General features: G+C 38.7%; 1 protein-coding gene across 1 annotated transcript in view; it reads left to right on the plus strand.

Annotated features, from left to right (window-relative positions):
* LOC131591765 (low-density lipoprotein receptor-related protein 6) overlaps positions 1 to 17,786 on the plus strand; it is a 145,749-nt gene that overhangs the window by 3,671 nt on the left and 124,292 nt on the right. The window contains exon 2 of the mRNA XM_058862805.1: positions 11,148 to 11,541. Coding sequence (XP_058718788.1) covers positions 11,148 to 11,541 — 394 coding nt within the window. The remainder of the gene's footprint in view (positions 1 to 11,147; positions 11,542 to 17,786) is intronic.

The raw sequence follows: 17,786 nt of genomic DNA on the forward strand, positions 1-17,786 counted from the left end.
CTGTTTTGTTGTGGCTTTAAGCACTGATCATGCAGGCAGTGCATAAAGCTCTTGCTTGAACAGAAACCTTATAAAGGATATTTGTGCAAACCTACTGAATGTTACAGTCCTCTCTGTTTAAAGTCAGATAGTGAAGAAATGAAAATGCCTTTTTAGTAATTGGTATTTTAAAACTATGCTTCCCTAGAGTTCAGAAAAGAGTTTGTTTGAATCCATTATTATTGTTGTAATATTGTTACTGTTTTAATTGATTTTAATCCATTGTTTCTGTTTTCATAAACAGATCCTTGGGTTTTTTGTGGTTTTTTTTAAAGACAGATCTATTTGCATGTTGTTTAGAGGAGTTTAATGTTTGAAACTTTGCTAAGCTGTGGTGTGTTTGAAACTTCCCTAAACTTTGATGGTGTGTGCATTTATTTTTCTACCAGAAGTCAGAGAAGGGGATAAGGAATAGATTTGTGCTCCTGAAGCACTCAGGTTGGAGACCAAATGTGGCATTTCAGGTGCCATTTCACATTTGCATTCAGGTGAAGGGTCTCTTCACCTAGAGACTGTACAATACTATGGCAATAAGACTTGGAAATATATATTTTTTTTTAATAATTGTGGTCTGTTTCTTCACTCAAGCTTGAATCAACCATTTTCTAGTTATGTTTCTTCATTGCATGATTCCTCAGAAAGCAGTGTGCCCTTGTCTGCCATTTCCCTCTTTAATATTTTCATAGAATAGTCTAAAATTAGTGTGATCTAAGTTGTTCCAAAATCCACTATTAATTTTATAGTTCTTTCAATTGCATTTCTGTGATATAGTTTAGTTATCTCCAGATTGCTTTCGCTTTTATTTAAAACTGAAAAATTAGGACTTAAAAACTTTGATGGCAATTTTTACTCTGTCTTAGAGGTGAGGTAAAGTAGCATTTCTGACAAGGTATAGGGAAGTTCTGAATAAACAGGAAAGTTCTGGTCAGAGGTATATGCAGGTAAAGGACTTGTATCCTTCAGCATGAGTTATATGAAGATAATCAGGTGGAAAGCTTTGTTCTTGTTTCTCAGCAATACTGGTTAGAGGGGCATGAACTGTATTCATGTTTCTTTTTCCCTAGAGAATTGCTTCAATCTGCATTCTCCGAGTTCTAGGTAAGGAATTTGGCTACAAGGTGTAGAATATGTAGAAGGGTTTTGTTTTGTTTTTTGTTTTTTTGTTTTTTTTTCTTAAGAATTGGGCATATAGGAACCTTTTAAGCTCTGTCTTTGGGAGCTGGAGAAATCTGATTCCTTTGGGCATCTGTAATCCACCTTTATGACGATGTCGCATTTCAAAAATGCCAGCTTCAAAAATATCTGCTGCAGTGCTTGTAATATGGGATTTACTTTTTAGTTTAAACTAAGTAGAGTGAAGATATTTTTTCTTCCCTCTGAGGGAGTGGGCTAGGGCAGGAAAACAGAGAGAAACAGGTCTCAGTTTCTGCTCTGTCACCATGCATCTCCTCTGGCAGCCAGTCTGCAGACTTAAATACTATATTCTTTGTCCCCAGTATATTTAACTTCATTAATTTCCTAAGAAATGTTAAATACTTCAGTTGCTTTGCTGGTGGCATCTTCAAAATTTCCTTGTACTTTTTGGGAGGTGTCCATGTTACTGTTGTGTGGCACCAGAAATGCAGTTAGAACTAAAGCTTTATTGCATGCTCCTGCTTCTGGCTGAGCTGGTGGTTCTGCTGTGTCTGGGAGTTGTTTGATTGCCTACTTGCTCAGCTCCTTCTCCAGTTCTCCTGCTGGGGAGCCTGTCGTTCTAATTAGGAACGGCGGAAAGAACGACACGGACTCTCAAGGGAGTCAGAACAGGAGAGAATCTCCAGTTTATTGCTTCAGTTATGTTATATAGACTAGTTCGTCGAGAGTACAGAAAGGAAACTCTTATTGGTTAGTAAAGTATTACATTACCATCATTGGTCAGTGGGGTTTACCACCCCCTGACCTTCTCCTGCAAGGAAAACACAGGAATCAGAAAAACAGCACCTGCAGGCTGTTTTGTGTCTTTGAGGATTGTTTTGAATCCTCCCATGAATTTCCCAGGCTAGCTTCTCAGGCAGGCCTGTCAGGCCATGGGCCTACAGCCTGCTCCAAAGCTAGCATCCACAGGAGCCCTCATGTTTCACCTCACCTGAGAGCTTTGGGTAGAATTCAGGTTGATAAGGAATTTCCCTCAGATGGAATTGTACCAGTAAGAGGTGTATGTTGCTTAGAAAGATGCAGAGGGGAATGCAGCTGCCCTGCAGGCTTCAAGGATGGTCTACTTGTGTTCGCAGTTGGTGCTCCCCACTTAACTGAGCCCTCAGTTTTAAATGAGTTTTAAATGCTGTGGCTCACTAAGGGTGACTGTTGATGTGTGCACATGAGGTTTGGGGTGAGCCAGCAGCCAGTGATTCCACTTCTTCTGTGCCGAGCACTTTGTAGTGATGACTCTTACAAAGTGTAATTACCGTTCAGTGAACGAAGTACATGCTCTCCTAATAACCCTTAGTTTTTCAGCTTACACATCAGGTGTGGCTTCAGAGTATGTACCACTTGCAGAGATACAGAATACACAGTACTCCAAATGAAGAGGCTGTCATTCTTTTCTGGTAATTGTCCAAGGCTTGAAAAGGGAAATTTTTGGATCTTTAATGGATTATACATAAATGCTGGGTATTGACACACTAAATATTAATCAACATTTTCCAATTTATGTATTTGCCAGACAAGCTGACATAGGGAGCCTTCATTGAACTCTCTAGATAGCCTTGTAGTTTATAAATATTTATGTCAGGACATTCACAATGTGAAAGGCTTGCTATTTGTTCCACATGGACAAACTTAGAACACAGTGCTTGCATTTGCGACTAGAAGCATCTTGTTGTCATTTCTGCTTTTTGGTATGTTCTCTGGTGAAATGGTTATGAAAATAGGGTGGGGTTTTTGTCTCATTATTGTCTTGCTACAGACCTTTCGATTTCCATGTAGTTGGCACAGTTCCCCACCAATTTTGAAATGGAGTCAAACATATCAGTCTATGAGTAGAATGGGAATATTGTTAATACCTTTATCTGTAATACCTTGTTCTTAATAGACTTATAAGAAATTAACCAGTCAAAGTCTAGGTTAAAAGAAGCAATTCTTTAGTTAGTAAAACTTTGTTTCCTTTGCAAAATGTTATAAACTACTTGGAGAAAGAAGCATGTCAGTTTAAAAGATGGAATGTGTTTTGAGCTTCAGTATTTATATAAAGAGAACAATAAGGAAATGTTTTAAATATAAACAGACATGGAAAATGGCAACATGCATAAAGATTTTTTTAGTGTCTTGTTACATGATCACATTACCTAAATAGAATTACTCCCTTGTGATATAATCAATGTGGCAATAATGGGATTATAGTTTTAATTCTGTTTATGAGGTCCATGTGTGAGTTCTTGATGTCCGATTTTAAAAGTAATCATATTTGAGACAGAAAAATTTAATCAACTAGCTATATAATTTTGCTTAATCAAAAATTGTTTGTTTTCTTCTCTATGATATTTTTCCCCTTATTCCTCCCCTCTCTGCCCAATCTGTTCTCAGAGGAAAAATATAGTTTGTATGTAGTGTGCTTGGGTTTTTTAACTATCTGTGCCTCTAGAATTCCTTAATAACAAAGATTCTCCTCTGTCCATTTTCAGAGAGTTCATGCTTCTATAAAGTAGCTGATATGTTTGCTGGTATTCTGGAAGTTAAGGCTATGTGGAAAGTAACAGAAATTTAAGGTGTCATAGGACTTCAGACTTTGCTTCCTTAGTTGTTCTGTCAAAACTCCTGCTTATACTCATAGTATTAGTGTTAATTAAAATATTAACACTTTGAAAATTCAAGAATCCTCTTGTCCACACACAGATTAATAGAGAAAGAATAATGAGGAAGAATTTGTAGACCTTGTGGTGAGTCTTATTATGTCCATTTAGAAAATGTGGTGATGTTCTTATAGCTCAAAAACTTAACTGAAGTTCAGCAGTTACCCTTTTACCCTGTAGGTTATGGTAAAATGAGTAAGATAATTCCAAGTTGCGTGGTTTTGTGTTTGTGGGTTTGTTTTTCTTTTGGATTTCTAGAAATGAGTCCCATTCATTATGAAAAAGACAAGGTCATTCACCCTTTCCAAGGGATCCTGCATATGTGTGTGTGTGTGTGTCGTTTTTTATGGGGGGTAGTTTGATTTTTTTTTTTCCCCTATGTGTCATTACATCAAATGTAAGCCTATTGAACATTTGACATTAATAGTGCTGGGATATTAAAAGTATGAGAGTTAAAAGTATGCTACATTTTTTCACAAAATAAAATGTCTAATAATTCTCAAAATTATTGAAGTATGTGCACATCTTTCCTTACCCATTAAAAACAGTCCCTAACTTTTCATTTGAAAAGGGTTTTTTTGTGCTAAGTTTTATGTTCCTGCCCTACAGCAACTTCCTGATAGTGCTTAAAAAATCTAAACAAAAAACCCCAGCCTCAAAGCAGAATAAATGAGCTGTTTTGTTTGATATGGTTTTTACTTAGTGAGACAAACTGACACACTTCAATAAATATTTTTTGAGTATCTTTTAGACTGGTGTGCAACCTTGGATAAATTGTTGGAAAAGTCATCTGAGAGTGGTTAATTGCTGTGAACTTCTTGTCAGTGTGGAGAAAGGCCTAGTTTGTTAGATGTGTGCTGTTGTTGAGGGTGTGAATCCTTTGATCCAAGTGGAGCTAACAGCAATCAAGGTAAGGCTTGGGCTGTTGCCATGTGCTTGGGTTACACTCCAGCAAAGGAGGTGAGTGAGCTGGTAGGAGTGACTGAGAGTAACACTCCCAGGCCATTCCCAACCGGATGTGCACTCTCAAGTGTGAGCTGTTTAGGCTGGAACACATCATAAGCTGCAGTTGCTCCAGAGTAGCAGCAAACCTTGGGGTATTCCCACCTTGGCTTGCCAGGGTGTACAAAGTCTTGCAGCCTTTAGCCTTCCTAGAATTTGGGAAATGAGCTCCTGCTGTCACAACACCACAGTGTCGTGTCTTGGCACTCTCCTTCAGTGGATGGACTCAGCTTCAACAGCTTCCTGAGGAATATGATCAAGACTTTTGGTTTGTTTTCTTACTGTTACAAATGCTGTAGGAAAAGGTGATGCCAGGTGTGAAGGGCAGTGTTTTGTTTCAGTGTGATCCAGTTGCCTTCTCTGTCATCACAGCACTTAGTTTAGATTGGAGAATACCATCCCTGTTCAGATGTGGAACTCTCATTGGTAGAGCCAAACAAGACTTCTTTCCTGCAGGAGCAGAGGTGCTTGCTAACTAACTTTTTCATTAAACAGATTGTGTTGATTTAAACATGGGTGTTGCCAGTAGAACTGGGGAAGTATTGCCAACGTATGTGGAACTGGTATGACTTCATCTGCAGTGCTATGTGTTATTCTGACAACCGTTTGAGAGGCTGGAAGAGTGTTGAAGGAAGATTACGAGGACACTTGAGAAAATGAGCTGTATAATGTTGAAGTTCTGCAGATATTAATGTGGATCATGGAAGTATTTGATTACACATCCCTAAGGAGCCTTTCTGCTTTCCGTAGCCTGCAGTTGGCCCTGGAAAGTGCCAGGTCACCTTTATTTTGCTGCTGCTCTTTAAGCAGAAGGGTCATGGAAGAAGGTGGTGGTAGTGTTTTATGGCAATGCAGCTGCAAGCTGATGCCTGACCAGGGAGCATCAGCTCTCTGCTCATCCTGTTGTCAGCCAGGTAGATTCAGAGCAGAAAGCTAGAAAAATGTCAGAGCTAAAGTGCTGTGTTCCACCCTCATGAGAGTGCAATCAAAAGAACTTCAGAACAGGGGAATACACGTTACAGAAAGGTGGACAAAAGATCTGTATGACTGTGCTACCTAGCTCTGAGAAGAGCCACACAGTTAATCCTGCTGTATGGCTCTTGCCAGTGGATGATTTGGCAGGTGATACCTACTATTCAGAAAGTTTTTTGCCTGTCATAGGCTGGGACTTCATGGTGTACTTCAGTCATGAGTGCTTTTGCTATAATCTGTCAGCTCTGTTGGCTTTTTTATGCCTGGACCTGGTATTTCTATCCTTCCCTGAAGCCCTGTTTCTTTTCTTTTTTCCTTCTCTCATTCTCATGTCTCCATCCTTCTATCTTTAGTAAGGTAATTTTTTCCCTGTTTTTAGCAGGCTAAAAGATGACTTGCTGCCTCTGTACTAGCTAGTCCTGCAGGTTGTCTTGGTCTCTACAGCTAGTAACTGGCCAAAGGCCTGAAAACAGTAAAGTTTAGTGCAGAATCCAAATGCTATTATTGCCTAGCTTGGTGTCTTTGCTGTTGCACTCGTATGGCTACTAATCTCCTTCACTGGCCTGCTGCTCCTGTGACCTTTTGAGTTACCATCTGAACGGCCTTTGCATGGCTTTAGCCTGAGGAATATACTTTAGGTTAGCTGAAAAGAGAAAAGGTCCTTTCTGCCAAGTTTGGGCTGCCTCATGCTCATTTACTGAATTCCTGGTTGCCTGCTGTGTCCTGCAAGTATATTTGTGAGAATAAGGAGGCTCCGAGAGTAGACTGCTCTCTGTTCACAGTGAAGGAGGGATGGCAGGCACTAGTAAGTTCATTATTCTTATTTTTAAAAATGTATGGAATTGTGTATTGCATGGAAAAAATTGGGAAAGTGCTGTGACAGAGAACTTAGTGCAAAATCCTGGCCTGTTGCTTGCTGTGCTTAAAACTCTTATGTATTTCCTGGTGATTTTATTGTTTGCTTGAAAATATAAACCATCTCTGTATAAGCTTCTTGAGGCTGGCTCCCCCCTGCTATTTGGAAAAAAAACTATGTCAATTTTCAAATTGTCTCTCTTATTTGATACAAGTCTCACAGGCTATATTCCCAATGCTACCTCAATCTTTTCATTCTTGCTTCTCCAAACTGAGTAGCAAAACTCAAACATTTGTAGAAAATAAATATACAGAATTTCTTAGAAGCATGAGCAGTGATGAAGGAATTTGAAACCCAGGGAGGGAAGGGACAGTCCTCATAACTGACTGCTCCAGAAGCCTTGTGCCAGTCCAAATGTAAGTTTTCCTTACATTCTTGTGTTGGTTCTCTGTGGGACATCTTGGGGATGATTACTGTATTGCATACAAGGAGTTTTCTGTATTGAATGGTTCTAGGGAGGTTGCAATTAATGTTCTTGGCTGGTTTTCTATGTCCATTTACCTGCTTTTCCTTCTCTCGTGAGCTGAATATGAACACATGTCATTCTGTCAATGCATTTGGAGTCCTTTCTTACTGTGTCTCCTCCAGGTCAGCATGTATTTAGTACATTTCATCACTGTGTCTCCTCTTTTCTCCAGTCCTCGCATTTGCTGTCCTCACAGAAGTGTGCTTGGCATTACCAATTCACTTTAGATGCTCAGAGTTCTTCAGCAAGACTTTTAAAAGATGGGGAGTGTTCCCTTCCCAACTCAACGTCATCCTCCAGTGTGACAGTCTGTGGGGTTTCTTACCTGTGACTTCTATGTGGATATTTCTTCCCACAATGTCAGCAGTTGTTCAGTGGTTTCCAAACCGTGATTCTGTGGCAGGTTGCCACAACTTATCAGTGGCCATCTCTACTCTGAGTCCTGTTCCTTAACTGGAGGTTCATGAGGAACTGGTTCAAATAATTAGTCAAAGCTGATGCAGTCCTTCCTTCCTCTGCTGTGCTAGTGCTTACGTTGATTTGATTTTTGGTCTGAACTGATTCTGGATGATGGCTGGCTAAAAACTGCTTTTTGGCAGGTGGTGGGGGAGAGCTCGGTAGCCTTCAGCGGGTTTAGCTTCTTGCTTTGTTTCGCCATGGCACGGGACAAGTGCTTGAGCCAATGCAAAAGAGGGGTCCAAAAAGGGCTGGAAGGGAAGCTGGGGAGAAAGGAGATGGCTGTAGTTTCATCTTGAGCAAATCCAGCAGGCTGCCAGTGGAGGGGGGAGAGCTGCTTCCCCTTCCAGCTCCCTGCTGCTTGCCTTATGTCAGCTTTGGAGTTCGCTGAAGCAGTTCTTGAGTTGATTCAACTTGCTAACCCAGTCAAACCTTTTGGTGACATAATGATTTGAATCAGCTTGGGGAGGGGCCCTTAACTGAGGGAGGGGGGAGAACAGCATTGCTGGGGCTTGGGACTGAAAAAAAAGGATTTTGTGGAAATGCGACTAATTGCTTTAGCCAGGCTAAACTCCATGTCAGTGAAAGAATGCACATGTTGAAGGTAACACTGGCCTTGCCTTATGGCACCCAGAGCTGTCCTGGGTCAGTCTAGGTAGAAAGGAGAAACTGGGAATTTGTGGAAAAGGCCACTGGACCAGTTAAAGAAAAGCATGACAAATTCTGACAGCTTATAATTGCCTCTTAAACACCAAAAAGATTAAAAAATCTTTTTAGCTGGTAAAGTGCTTGTTTTATGTTGGTTCATCACTTTGCATCCTGTGAGAGGCAGCATTTTTATACCTGTAATAGATGCCCTTAAGTCAGATGTACAATGCAAGACCTGAGTAAATAAGTGTAAGGGAAAGCAGACTTGAGTGTCCTAGGGATTAGCAACTTTCAGTAGGAGAAAGGAGTTGCAGCCAAGAGAAAGACGTGGTGTATGAACTGGAGTTTGGCAGTGGGAAGAAGGATGCTGGTAGAATTCTAGTTGTAAAAGTAAGGCAAAAAAGACAATGTCTGGCCCTTAATACTGCATGTGGTAAACTTAAGGTTTTACCTGAATATTGGAGTAAAGAAACAGTTACAGGCTCAGTGACCACTACTGGCAGAAGTTTCTTAACATGTAAATTATTTTTGTTGCTGTTGAAATATGTAAAACCTGAGTTTTGGTAACTTTTGTGTTCTTTAAGGAAACATTTGTTTCTGCTGGTAGGTACTAAAAAAATATCTTAGTTTATAAATAAGCATAGCTTTTACTCTGTGTTGGATACTTTAATTAGAAGAATTACCTGCATGTAGACCTCTCAGGTCACAGAGGAAATGGTAATACTCATTACTATTTCTGTTTTTTATTTCCAGGATAGGTGTTTTTATCTTTCAAGAATGTTCTTCTGTTCAATGTATTGTAATTTGCTGCAGTTACACTATATTTTATTATTGTGTCTATAGAAAGAGAAATAAAAACATGTAAAGAGTTCAGCTTCTTAAAAAAAAATCTGATTTGTATCTTTTTGCCCCATTATAACTTAAACTGCCAAATGGTTGCCCAGCTTTGAAAGGAGATGTTCTTGGACTTCTTCCCAGATCATTAGTACAGTTCATAACTACATTATTCAAGAAAGCAGTCTCTTCAGTGTCCTGTGCTTTTGAAGTTGGGACAGGGTGGGATCTGGCACAATTTTGCTCTTGGCACTGCTGCCTGGGTGAAGTAAATGTAGAGATGATACCCAGTCCTAATGCTGCCTTCAGTAACTTCAGTAACTGGGTTTTATAGCACATTGAAGCCTTCGTGTTTTCTGGGGAGGACTGGAGGCGGAGTGGAACAAACCTGGTTTTTATTATTTTAGTGATGCAGGCTTCATTCCTGAATGTAACAACAAATTGGAAAGCTTAACATGCAAGTTTCACCCCTCCCTTCTTCTATCTAAAGTTCATCATAAATCAAGTTATATTCAGTGTTTCTGAATTTAGAATGACAGACTAAGCAATTCAGTTTTCTTAAAAACCAGCAAAACTCCCACTGTCCTGAAACATATAGAACTCATTTAATTGCAAGTAGATGAAGGAACTTTCTTAGTTCTTTCAGCTTCTCCCAATTCAGATGTGACAGTGTCTTTGAGAAATTGTTTTGTGATAAGATGAGGGGAGTAGTCTGATCTTGGAAACCAGCTTTTGAATTTACTGAAGTCTGTTAGTATTTCTAATTTCAGTGTGAGTTTGTCATACAGGGAACTGTATGACAAACAGCAGTGTGGCTTTTTGACATTACTGAGCCATGCACAACCTTGGCTCTGTAAATTTTGACCTTTTGGTTAGGACATCCATCCTGCTGCAAATTTGAAGTGCCCATCTATGCTGAGGAATAAATCTGCAAGATCCCTGTGACATTTGTGTGGTGACAGGTAGAGGAGTATTTATGGATCTAAATGCTTCTGTAGAGCTCTAGTGCTAGAGTTGCTGAGTAAATACAGGGAAAGGTAGAAATGTTTTCTGATAGTCAAAGGGTGTCATTGTCTGCCTTATACAAATGTAGTGTTTTTCTGAACCTTTTGTTGAAGTAGGAATGAGGCTGGAATTTTCATAATGCCATATATAGTTTGTGGTTAAGGACAATTAAGCAGGCATACTACATTTAAGAAGCTGTCTTTTTTCATGGTTACTGCTTTACATTTAGTCATTTTAGGTGTTGTTATGAAAAATATACAGACTGTACAAACTGACAGAGTATGCAAATAAAGCACATAAAAGGAAGGCTTTGTGTTAGAGAACTAAGCAGGAATGGTAGAGCTGAGTTTGAAAGAACTGTGTTGTCCATTCCTGTATATTTTTTTCTTCCTGCCTCCTTATACCACCTTCAGCACGCTAAACCAGTATTTATTTGCCTGATGCTATGAAATGAATTTTGTATTTTTATGTACTATACATAAATGTTTGAGATATATAATTTCAGGGAGTATTGACATGCAGATTGCTCTGATAGCTTGATGTGAATTATGCTTCTATAGAGGTGGGGTGTATATTACTAAATTCTATCAAGAAAATCCATTCTCAGGTGAGCCAGTACTGAGTGCTTAAAAACTGCTTTGCTCTTATCTTTCTGATCCTTCTCTACAGAGCAGTGTCATTTGGGCACTTTCAAACCTCCATTTTTTTTTGTTCTCTCCCTTCTTTAATGTTATTTTAATAATGCACAACCCAGAAGAGTGAGCTGCCCATTACGAAGACTTATAACCAAGTTGAAAAGCTTTAAGCTGGTGCTTTTTAGTCAAACTTCAAAATGTCTCCCCAGTATTTCTTATTTTTGTAAAGAGTATTTAATCAGTAGCTACTGATGGCCTGATGCACCATCATAGTGCAAGTTATGCTTGATACGAGTGATGTTAACACATCTGTCTGTCTGTCTCCCCTGTTTCTGTCCTGTGTGCAGCTGCTCCGCTACTTCTGTATGCGAACCGCCGGGATCTGCGGCTGGTGGATGCTGCCCATGGCAAGGAGAACGCCACGGTGATTGTGGGGGGACTGGAGGACGCGGCTGCCGTGGACTTTGTGTTCCTCAAGGGCTTGATTTATTGGAGTGATGTCAGCGAGGAAGCCATCAAACGGACAGAGTTCAATAAATCTGGGAGTGTACAAAATGTGGTCGTTTCTGGACTTCTGTCGCCTGACGGGCTGGCCTGTGACTGGCTGGGGGAGAAGTTGTACTGGACAGATTCAGAAACAAATCGGATTGAGGTTTCTAACTTAGATGGATCACTGAGGAAAGTTTTGTTTTGGCAAGAATTGGATCAACCCAGAGCAATCGCCTTAGATCCTGCAAGAGGGTAAGTCTTTTTAAAAATAGTTACAAATACCAAAATTTGTACTATTTCTTGTTTGTTGAATGATTTCAAATGCTGTTTTCAAAGTTATCCTGAGCCATTTTGCATCATTTGTTTCTCTTTCTATGGGTGTGATTTGCAGACTTCTGAAATTCCATTCATGTTGGTTTGTGAACAATCAGGAATCATCAGACTTTAAAAGACAGTGCTAGAAACTTAGTTTGGCTATAGTGCAGAAAATTAGCAGAAATGGAGAAGTTCTAACCGAAAACCTAATACAATCTGCTTTCCTCAAAAGGCTGTGTCAGCTGCCTGTGGACAGATAGACTTGTGCCTCTGAAGTATCAGGAAATAAAATTTTTTGGAGCTCTTTTCATTGTTGATATTCATGCTATATTGAAGCATCTGAAGAAATGGGAGAAGTCAACATACTGTATTAATAACAACTTAAGATGTGTTTTGAAGTTTAATCAGAAAATTTACAAGAGATGCTCCTTTCCCCAACCTTGGGGAAACTCCTGTTTTAAAAAATGCTGTGTTTTTGTCCCAGCTCCTTCTAGAACTGATGTTATTTTCTCAGCTCCTGTTTGAGTCCCTGGGTGTGGCTCTTTTTGCTCTGTTCTTGGGACAACGCAGTGTTTGCCAGCAATGGAAAATTCAATGGTGTTTTGGTGATGTTACATAAATGGCTAGCTTGAGGTTACTCCAAAGGCAGTCATCTGTGACAAAGTGTTTGGGAGAGCCTAAGTGGAATAGTAATGGAATATCCTTGATCCTGTGGATCCTTTTGAAAAGATTTTATATGTGTCGTATAGAACTTGTTTTCACTATATATTTTTTCCCTGAACAAGCAAGGAAGTTAATCTATTGTACTGCCATTTCACATATGTTTTTCAGCCAACTCTTTTTTTGGGGTGGAAAAATTAGTGCCTTGTTTCTTTGGAAAGATGTGGGTTGTGTCTCACTGCTTGCCACTTCTTTGCATTATAATTTTTGTTTGGCTTTTTTCCTCCAAAACAAGAAAATCTCTGCAAAACATGACTTCTTTCCTGAACTTCATAGAAATACTGTATCTTGAATATTTTCTTCTACAGTTTCAATAGTCCTTTGACAATTTATATACAGAAAATATGTTTATTTTCCAGTACCTATATTTCAAGTTTTGAAAGTAACAAAAGTATGGATGTATGCTTTTCCCATGTATTTGCAACTTGTAAATCAGAGGCAATGATAGTGGGTTTTTTTTTTTTTATTAGATTCTAAAACCCTTTAAGAGTGTAAGGAAACTGTAATGTTCATGCCTTTTCTACCCACCATCCCAAAATTGAGAGAAAAAGGAAGGAAACACACATTTAAAATGGCTTTGATTTGGCTTGTACAGAGAGAATGAGATTCTTGTTGGTTAGGAGTAAAGCTCTGTTGTGAAGCCAGTTGGTCTTTTTCTTGAACAGTGTTTGTATTTTCTGAATGTGCACACTAATATGCTCAGCAATCCCAACTAAGTGTTTGCACACTTTTTACTCTTTCTTAATAGTTTACACCAAGAGGAAAATACAGGAAGAAAAATGAAATAGATCAAAAGTAAAGCAAACCTGTAACTTTTTCCATACTGATGATCTGTTAAAGCAGTAGGAGTAAACACTCCTGAAACTATGCTGAAATTTAAAACAAAACAACTCAAGCAAAAAAAACCAGCCAAACCCCCTTCCCCAACCCAAACAAAACCCCTCTAATCAAAACAAAAAAAATTCCTCCAACAACTGTAATTTAAGGACAAAATATTTTCTTTCTTCAAAATTTTTGAATAAGTTGCTTTCTAAGTTGTTATATAAAGAGTATGTTTTAGGAAGGTAATCCAGCAGTATATATCCACTTTCTGGTTTACTATATTGCAGTTGCAAATATTGCAGTTTTAATATGCAGTTTTATAGCAAAAAAGCTTTCAGCTTTTGATAAATTTGGTTACAACTCAGAACAGCCTCCAAGGCTTGAAATATAGGTGGAAGGGTGACGTAAGCACAGAGATGTAAATTTAAAAAGATAAATAATTCCCCAAACTCTTCTTGTATGGATGCTTCTTTCACTAATATTTACATATTTTTCAACCATGTAATTGTCTCTTGGTTTCAAGATGTTGCCTAGCAAATAGTGGTAGGAGTAAGCCATAAAAAATTTTAAGAGCAGTTAATAAAATCTGAAGCCTGGAAAAGCAAGAGGAAACCCTTCACATTTTCCTGCAGTCTAATCCACCTCCTATTGTGCTCAGATGATGTTTGTTTCAGATACAATATTCTAAACTTGCAATTCATGAAAATAAATAATTTAGCAGCAAAATTTACACTAAGGTCCTTTTTACCAATAAGTTCAGTTTTTCATCAAAGTTAAATTGTGAAAAATAGTTTATCTTAACTAGCATGCATCAAGTGTTTCATGAGAAAGCTGTTTTAAGGCCTAAACTACTAGTCTTTTCTGGAGTTGGATGTGTATTTGTTAAATGCATCTCTCTTGCTGAAAACATGAGAATACCTACTTGGAAATTAAACGTTAACAGTATAAACTAGCAGATATATAATGATGAATAATGCATTTTCTTGGCAGTGTCTCTCAAAGTGAAATTTAGTAAAATTTAAATGTTTCACCAGTGCTCTGGTCTTTCTTGAAACTACTTCTGTAGGATACTCCAGGGTTTTGAAGGTCACTGCTTGATGCTATTGTGATGCTTTGGAGGAATGTCATTGGGCTCTTTCAGAGCACATTACAGAAATAGTTGAGGCATTATAGAGTAAATGGTTTGGCCAGTCTTTACTTCATTGCCAAAACCATCAGGTGATTATGTGTGAGGTTCTGTGTGTAACTGAGATACTGGAGTAGAAGTTAAACTTGGTTCCTATGTCTTATTAGTAATAATAAATGCAATGGATTTACTAATGGAAAGTATTTCTTATTTGGTAACTGAGGCACAGCAGCCAAGACTGGGTTGTTGGTTTTTTTTACTTACTGTAGGAAGGCATTAAAATCTGAAACATCTATATTTTTCTTACTGGCCATCTCCCATGTACATTCTGAGGTTTGAGCTTCTCATTGCTCATGTTCATACACTACTACTTACTTGTTCAACTTGTCTTGATAATTAATAAAATACTTTGTGTGTAGCAGGAGAGAAAAGGGCCCTGAGATGAAGGTGAGGGGAATGGGGCGTTTGGTCAGTCTGCTTTTGAAGTGAACTGGCAGGTTCCAGGAAGGCTCCTTTGTCCTGTCCATCCTTGCTAGAACTGTTTATTCCATGGTGTTAAACATGAGACCCTTTTTAATAAGATCTGCAGCTGGGGATAACACTGACAGTTTAATGGTGACTTTTTGCTCAGAGAAGACCAGGTGTTAGATCACCAAGTGCAGGAGAGCACTGTATTTAAGAGCAGCTCACATGAAAGTTGAGAAAGTGGAAAAGAGATTTTTCTGCTTCAGCACTCAAGATGAAAAAAAAAGGCATATCCAGATTCCTGAGCAAGTACAGCTTTAAAGTGCAGTAATGTATATTTGTACTGCTGTTTTCTTGTTGTGTTTTGTTTTTTTTTTGTTGCTGAGGGGTTGGTATGTTTGTTTATTTTTGGTTTTTAATTTGTGCAGACTTTTTGTCCTTATGGTAAAGACTTCATTATCATAGTTTCAATTCCCCAAAAATTACACTATAGACAGCTGGATCAGATTTCTTCATAAGGAGCACTATCAGAATGAACTGGCTCAGTTCTCTGAACTGGCCAGTTCTATCAGAACTCTCTTCTATGTGTATTGTTTACCACAAAGGGAATTTTAAGTGCCTCCTAGAAGTGGTGACTAATTGCTTGCTTTTCAGGACATGTTTTAAATCAAGTGACTATATAGAGTTACCTTAATTGTTAAGGTCTTGTAAAACTTTAGGGTTGTAAAGGGGTTTGGTTAATGAATGGAATTAGAGTACAAAGAGCTACAAAGCTTTTTATGGCAGCTGAAGTTGATTTCTGGCTGAAGTACTTTGAATGTTGGGGAAGATCTTCAGGTTTAATGGGTACCCCTCCCCCAGCAGACTTGCATTTTTTTTCATGCAAAATTTTGCAGGGAACACATACTTTCTTTATGGACCTTCTTCTTTTGGTTTTTTGAAAGTTGAAAACTGGTGTCTGACCATGTCAAGCACAAAAGCAACTGTAGTACAGGCCTTACATCTGCACATTGCAACAAAAGATTTGTGGAAAGTGGTAGTACTTTTGCTGAATGGTAGATGTTGTACAACAGAATAAGAAAAGGGAAATGGATAGTTCTAATAACAGTTACAGTACCTTTGATTTTGGGAAAAAACATTTTAAAAATGAAAAAAATTAAGAATTTCCCAGTAAATTCACTTGTACAGTATATTTTTGTTTTCAGGCAAGTTAACATTACATAAAATAGCACTTTGGGTGTAAATTCCCAAAATAATGCAAGTAAGTGAAGGCTTTGCTTTATACCTTCTCCTGCTTGATGCCACCTCTCCTGTGAGCAGATAATTTCTGATTGGAAATCTTTCTGCTGCACCTCTGCTGACAGTAATGTTTCACAGGTGACAGATCAGTGCACTCAGCTGATCGTTTGTTCTATAGCCTGGATTGTGTACTAAGGAGGTAATTTTGAGGTTTTATAGGTGACATGTGGACAAGTGATATGAAATCTGCAGACTCCTGTGTGCGCAGATTATGGCACAGAGATTTATAAGATGTATTTCATCTTTCTTCACCTAAGGAGACTCTGTTGATCAGATGATGTTGATTGCAAATACATCACTAAATTCGGGTAATAACTAGGATATTAAACAAACCACAAGGTTCATTGCTTAAAGATTGCAACAGTATTGCAGAGGTTGTCCTGATGAAACTGCACCGGGAGTGGCCTACCTTGCCTCTTGGGGCTGCATGTGACTCTGGGAAGATCTAAAATGAATCTCTGCTGTCACTCGTAGCTGGGTGATCCTTGCACAGGCACTGCTGGTTGACCTGAATCTCCAGGCATGGCCTTTCAAAGCAGAGAAGGTTGCCTAGGCCAGGATTATACTGTGTGATTCAAAACCCAGCAGGGTGCAATGCTTCATCCTGCAAGAGCCTGGCAGAGCATCTGGGATGTCCTTGCTAACTCCTGTCCTAGAACTACTACAGCTCCCTTTGCTTCTTGAGTATAAGCAGTTATTTTGGAGTTTGGCTCTTGGTCCTATGAAGGTCTTTGTGGGAACAAGATCAGACACTATTCATTTACTGTAATAGCCTTGAATTTTAACTCTATGGGGTTGCTTGTTTTTCTTCAGGGCTTTTTTGCTTAGTTTGAATCTCATTGACAGGCAAAACTTTGCAAAGATTGTTTGAGATTGATTGTATATGGTCCATATGATGCTAGTTTCTAGTCCTATGCTAGAATTTTTTCATGTTGGATAGACGCAGAAATTGTAAATGAGTCATTTTATTGCACAGCTCAAAATCTTAGTTTCTTCCTCATCATCTCTTTTTGCCTCATGTGAAGGAGGAGGTGAAGGAAGGTAACCAGAAACCCACATATTTAAAACAGTGAGGACTTGGAGAGGTGACCTCTCTTGTAAATCTTGCTATGCTGGTTTTAGATGTTACTGCCACTGTCTGCCTGTCCTCACCCTACTGCTAGAGGTTACCAGGAGCTCAGATGAACATGCTTGCTATTATATTCTCTTTATTTTGCAGTTGTTTTACCTAGTGTTTTCCTTGTGGGAAGAGATGGGAGAGATTTGGCTTGCTAGAAATCAATCTAGAGTGCACAGAATTGATTAGTGCAGGAGAAATATTGTTCTTACAGACTCCTATAACAAACTTGTAGATGCTTTTAGCTGTAGGCAACTTTGAAAATAGTCTGACATCCCCATCTCCTTCATTCAGTTCTTGGGCTAGAAAACAAGACTGTAGAGAAGATCAGTTGAGAGCTGCACTTTCCCTCCCTGCAAACATTCCTGTGAATGTCAGTAGTGTCTTGTAGCACTGTAAAGTTTGTCAGAACATTTCATTTCTTTGGCTTTTTTTTTCAATTTATCTTCAATTTCAGACTTGTTTGGGTGAGACATGTAAATATGGTATGGAAAATTATAGTCTATTGACAATTTAAGGTAACTTTCAAGAGTATCATTTGTCCTGTCCTTTAACAGGTCGGTGCTGCAGTGATAAGGGTGACAGGAATTAGTTAATTTCATGCAACTTGCTGTAAAGTTTCCATGTATCAAA

This window comes from Poecile atricapillus, chromosome W, assembly GCF_030490865.1.
Source record: "Poecile atricapillus isolate bPoeAtr1 chromosome W, bPoeAtr1.hap1, whole genome shotgun sequence".
In the NCBI taxonomy this organism is placed as follows: domain Eukaryota; kingdom Metazoa; phylum Chordata; class Aves; order Passeriformes; family Paridae; genus Poecile; species Poecile atricapillus.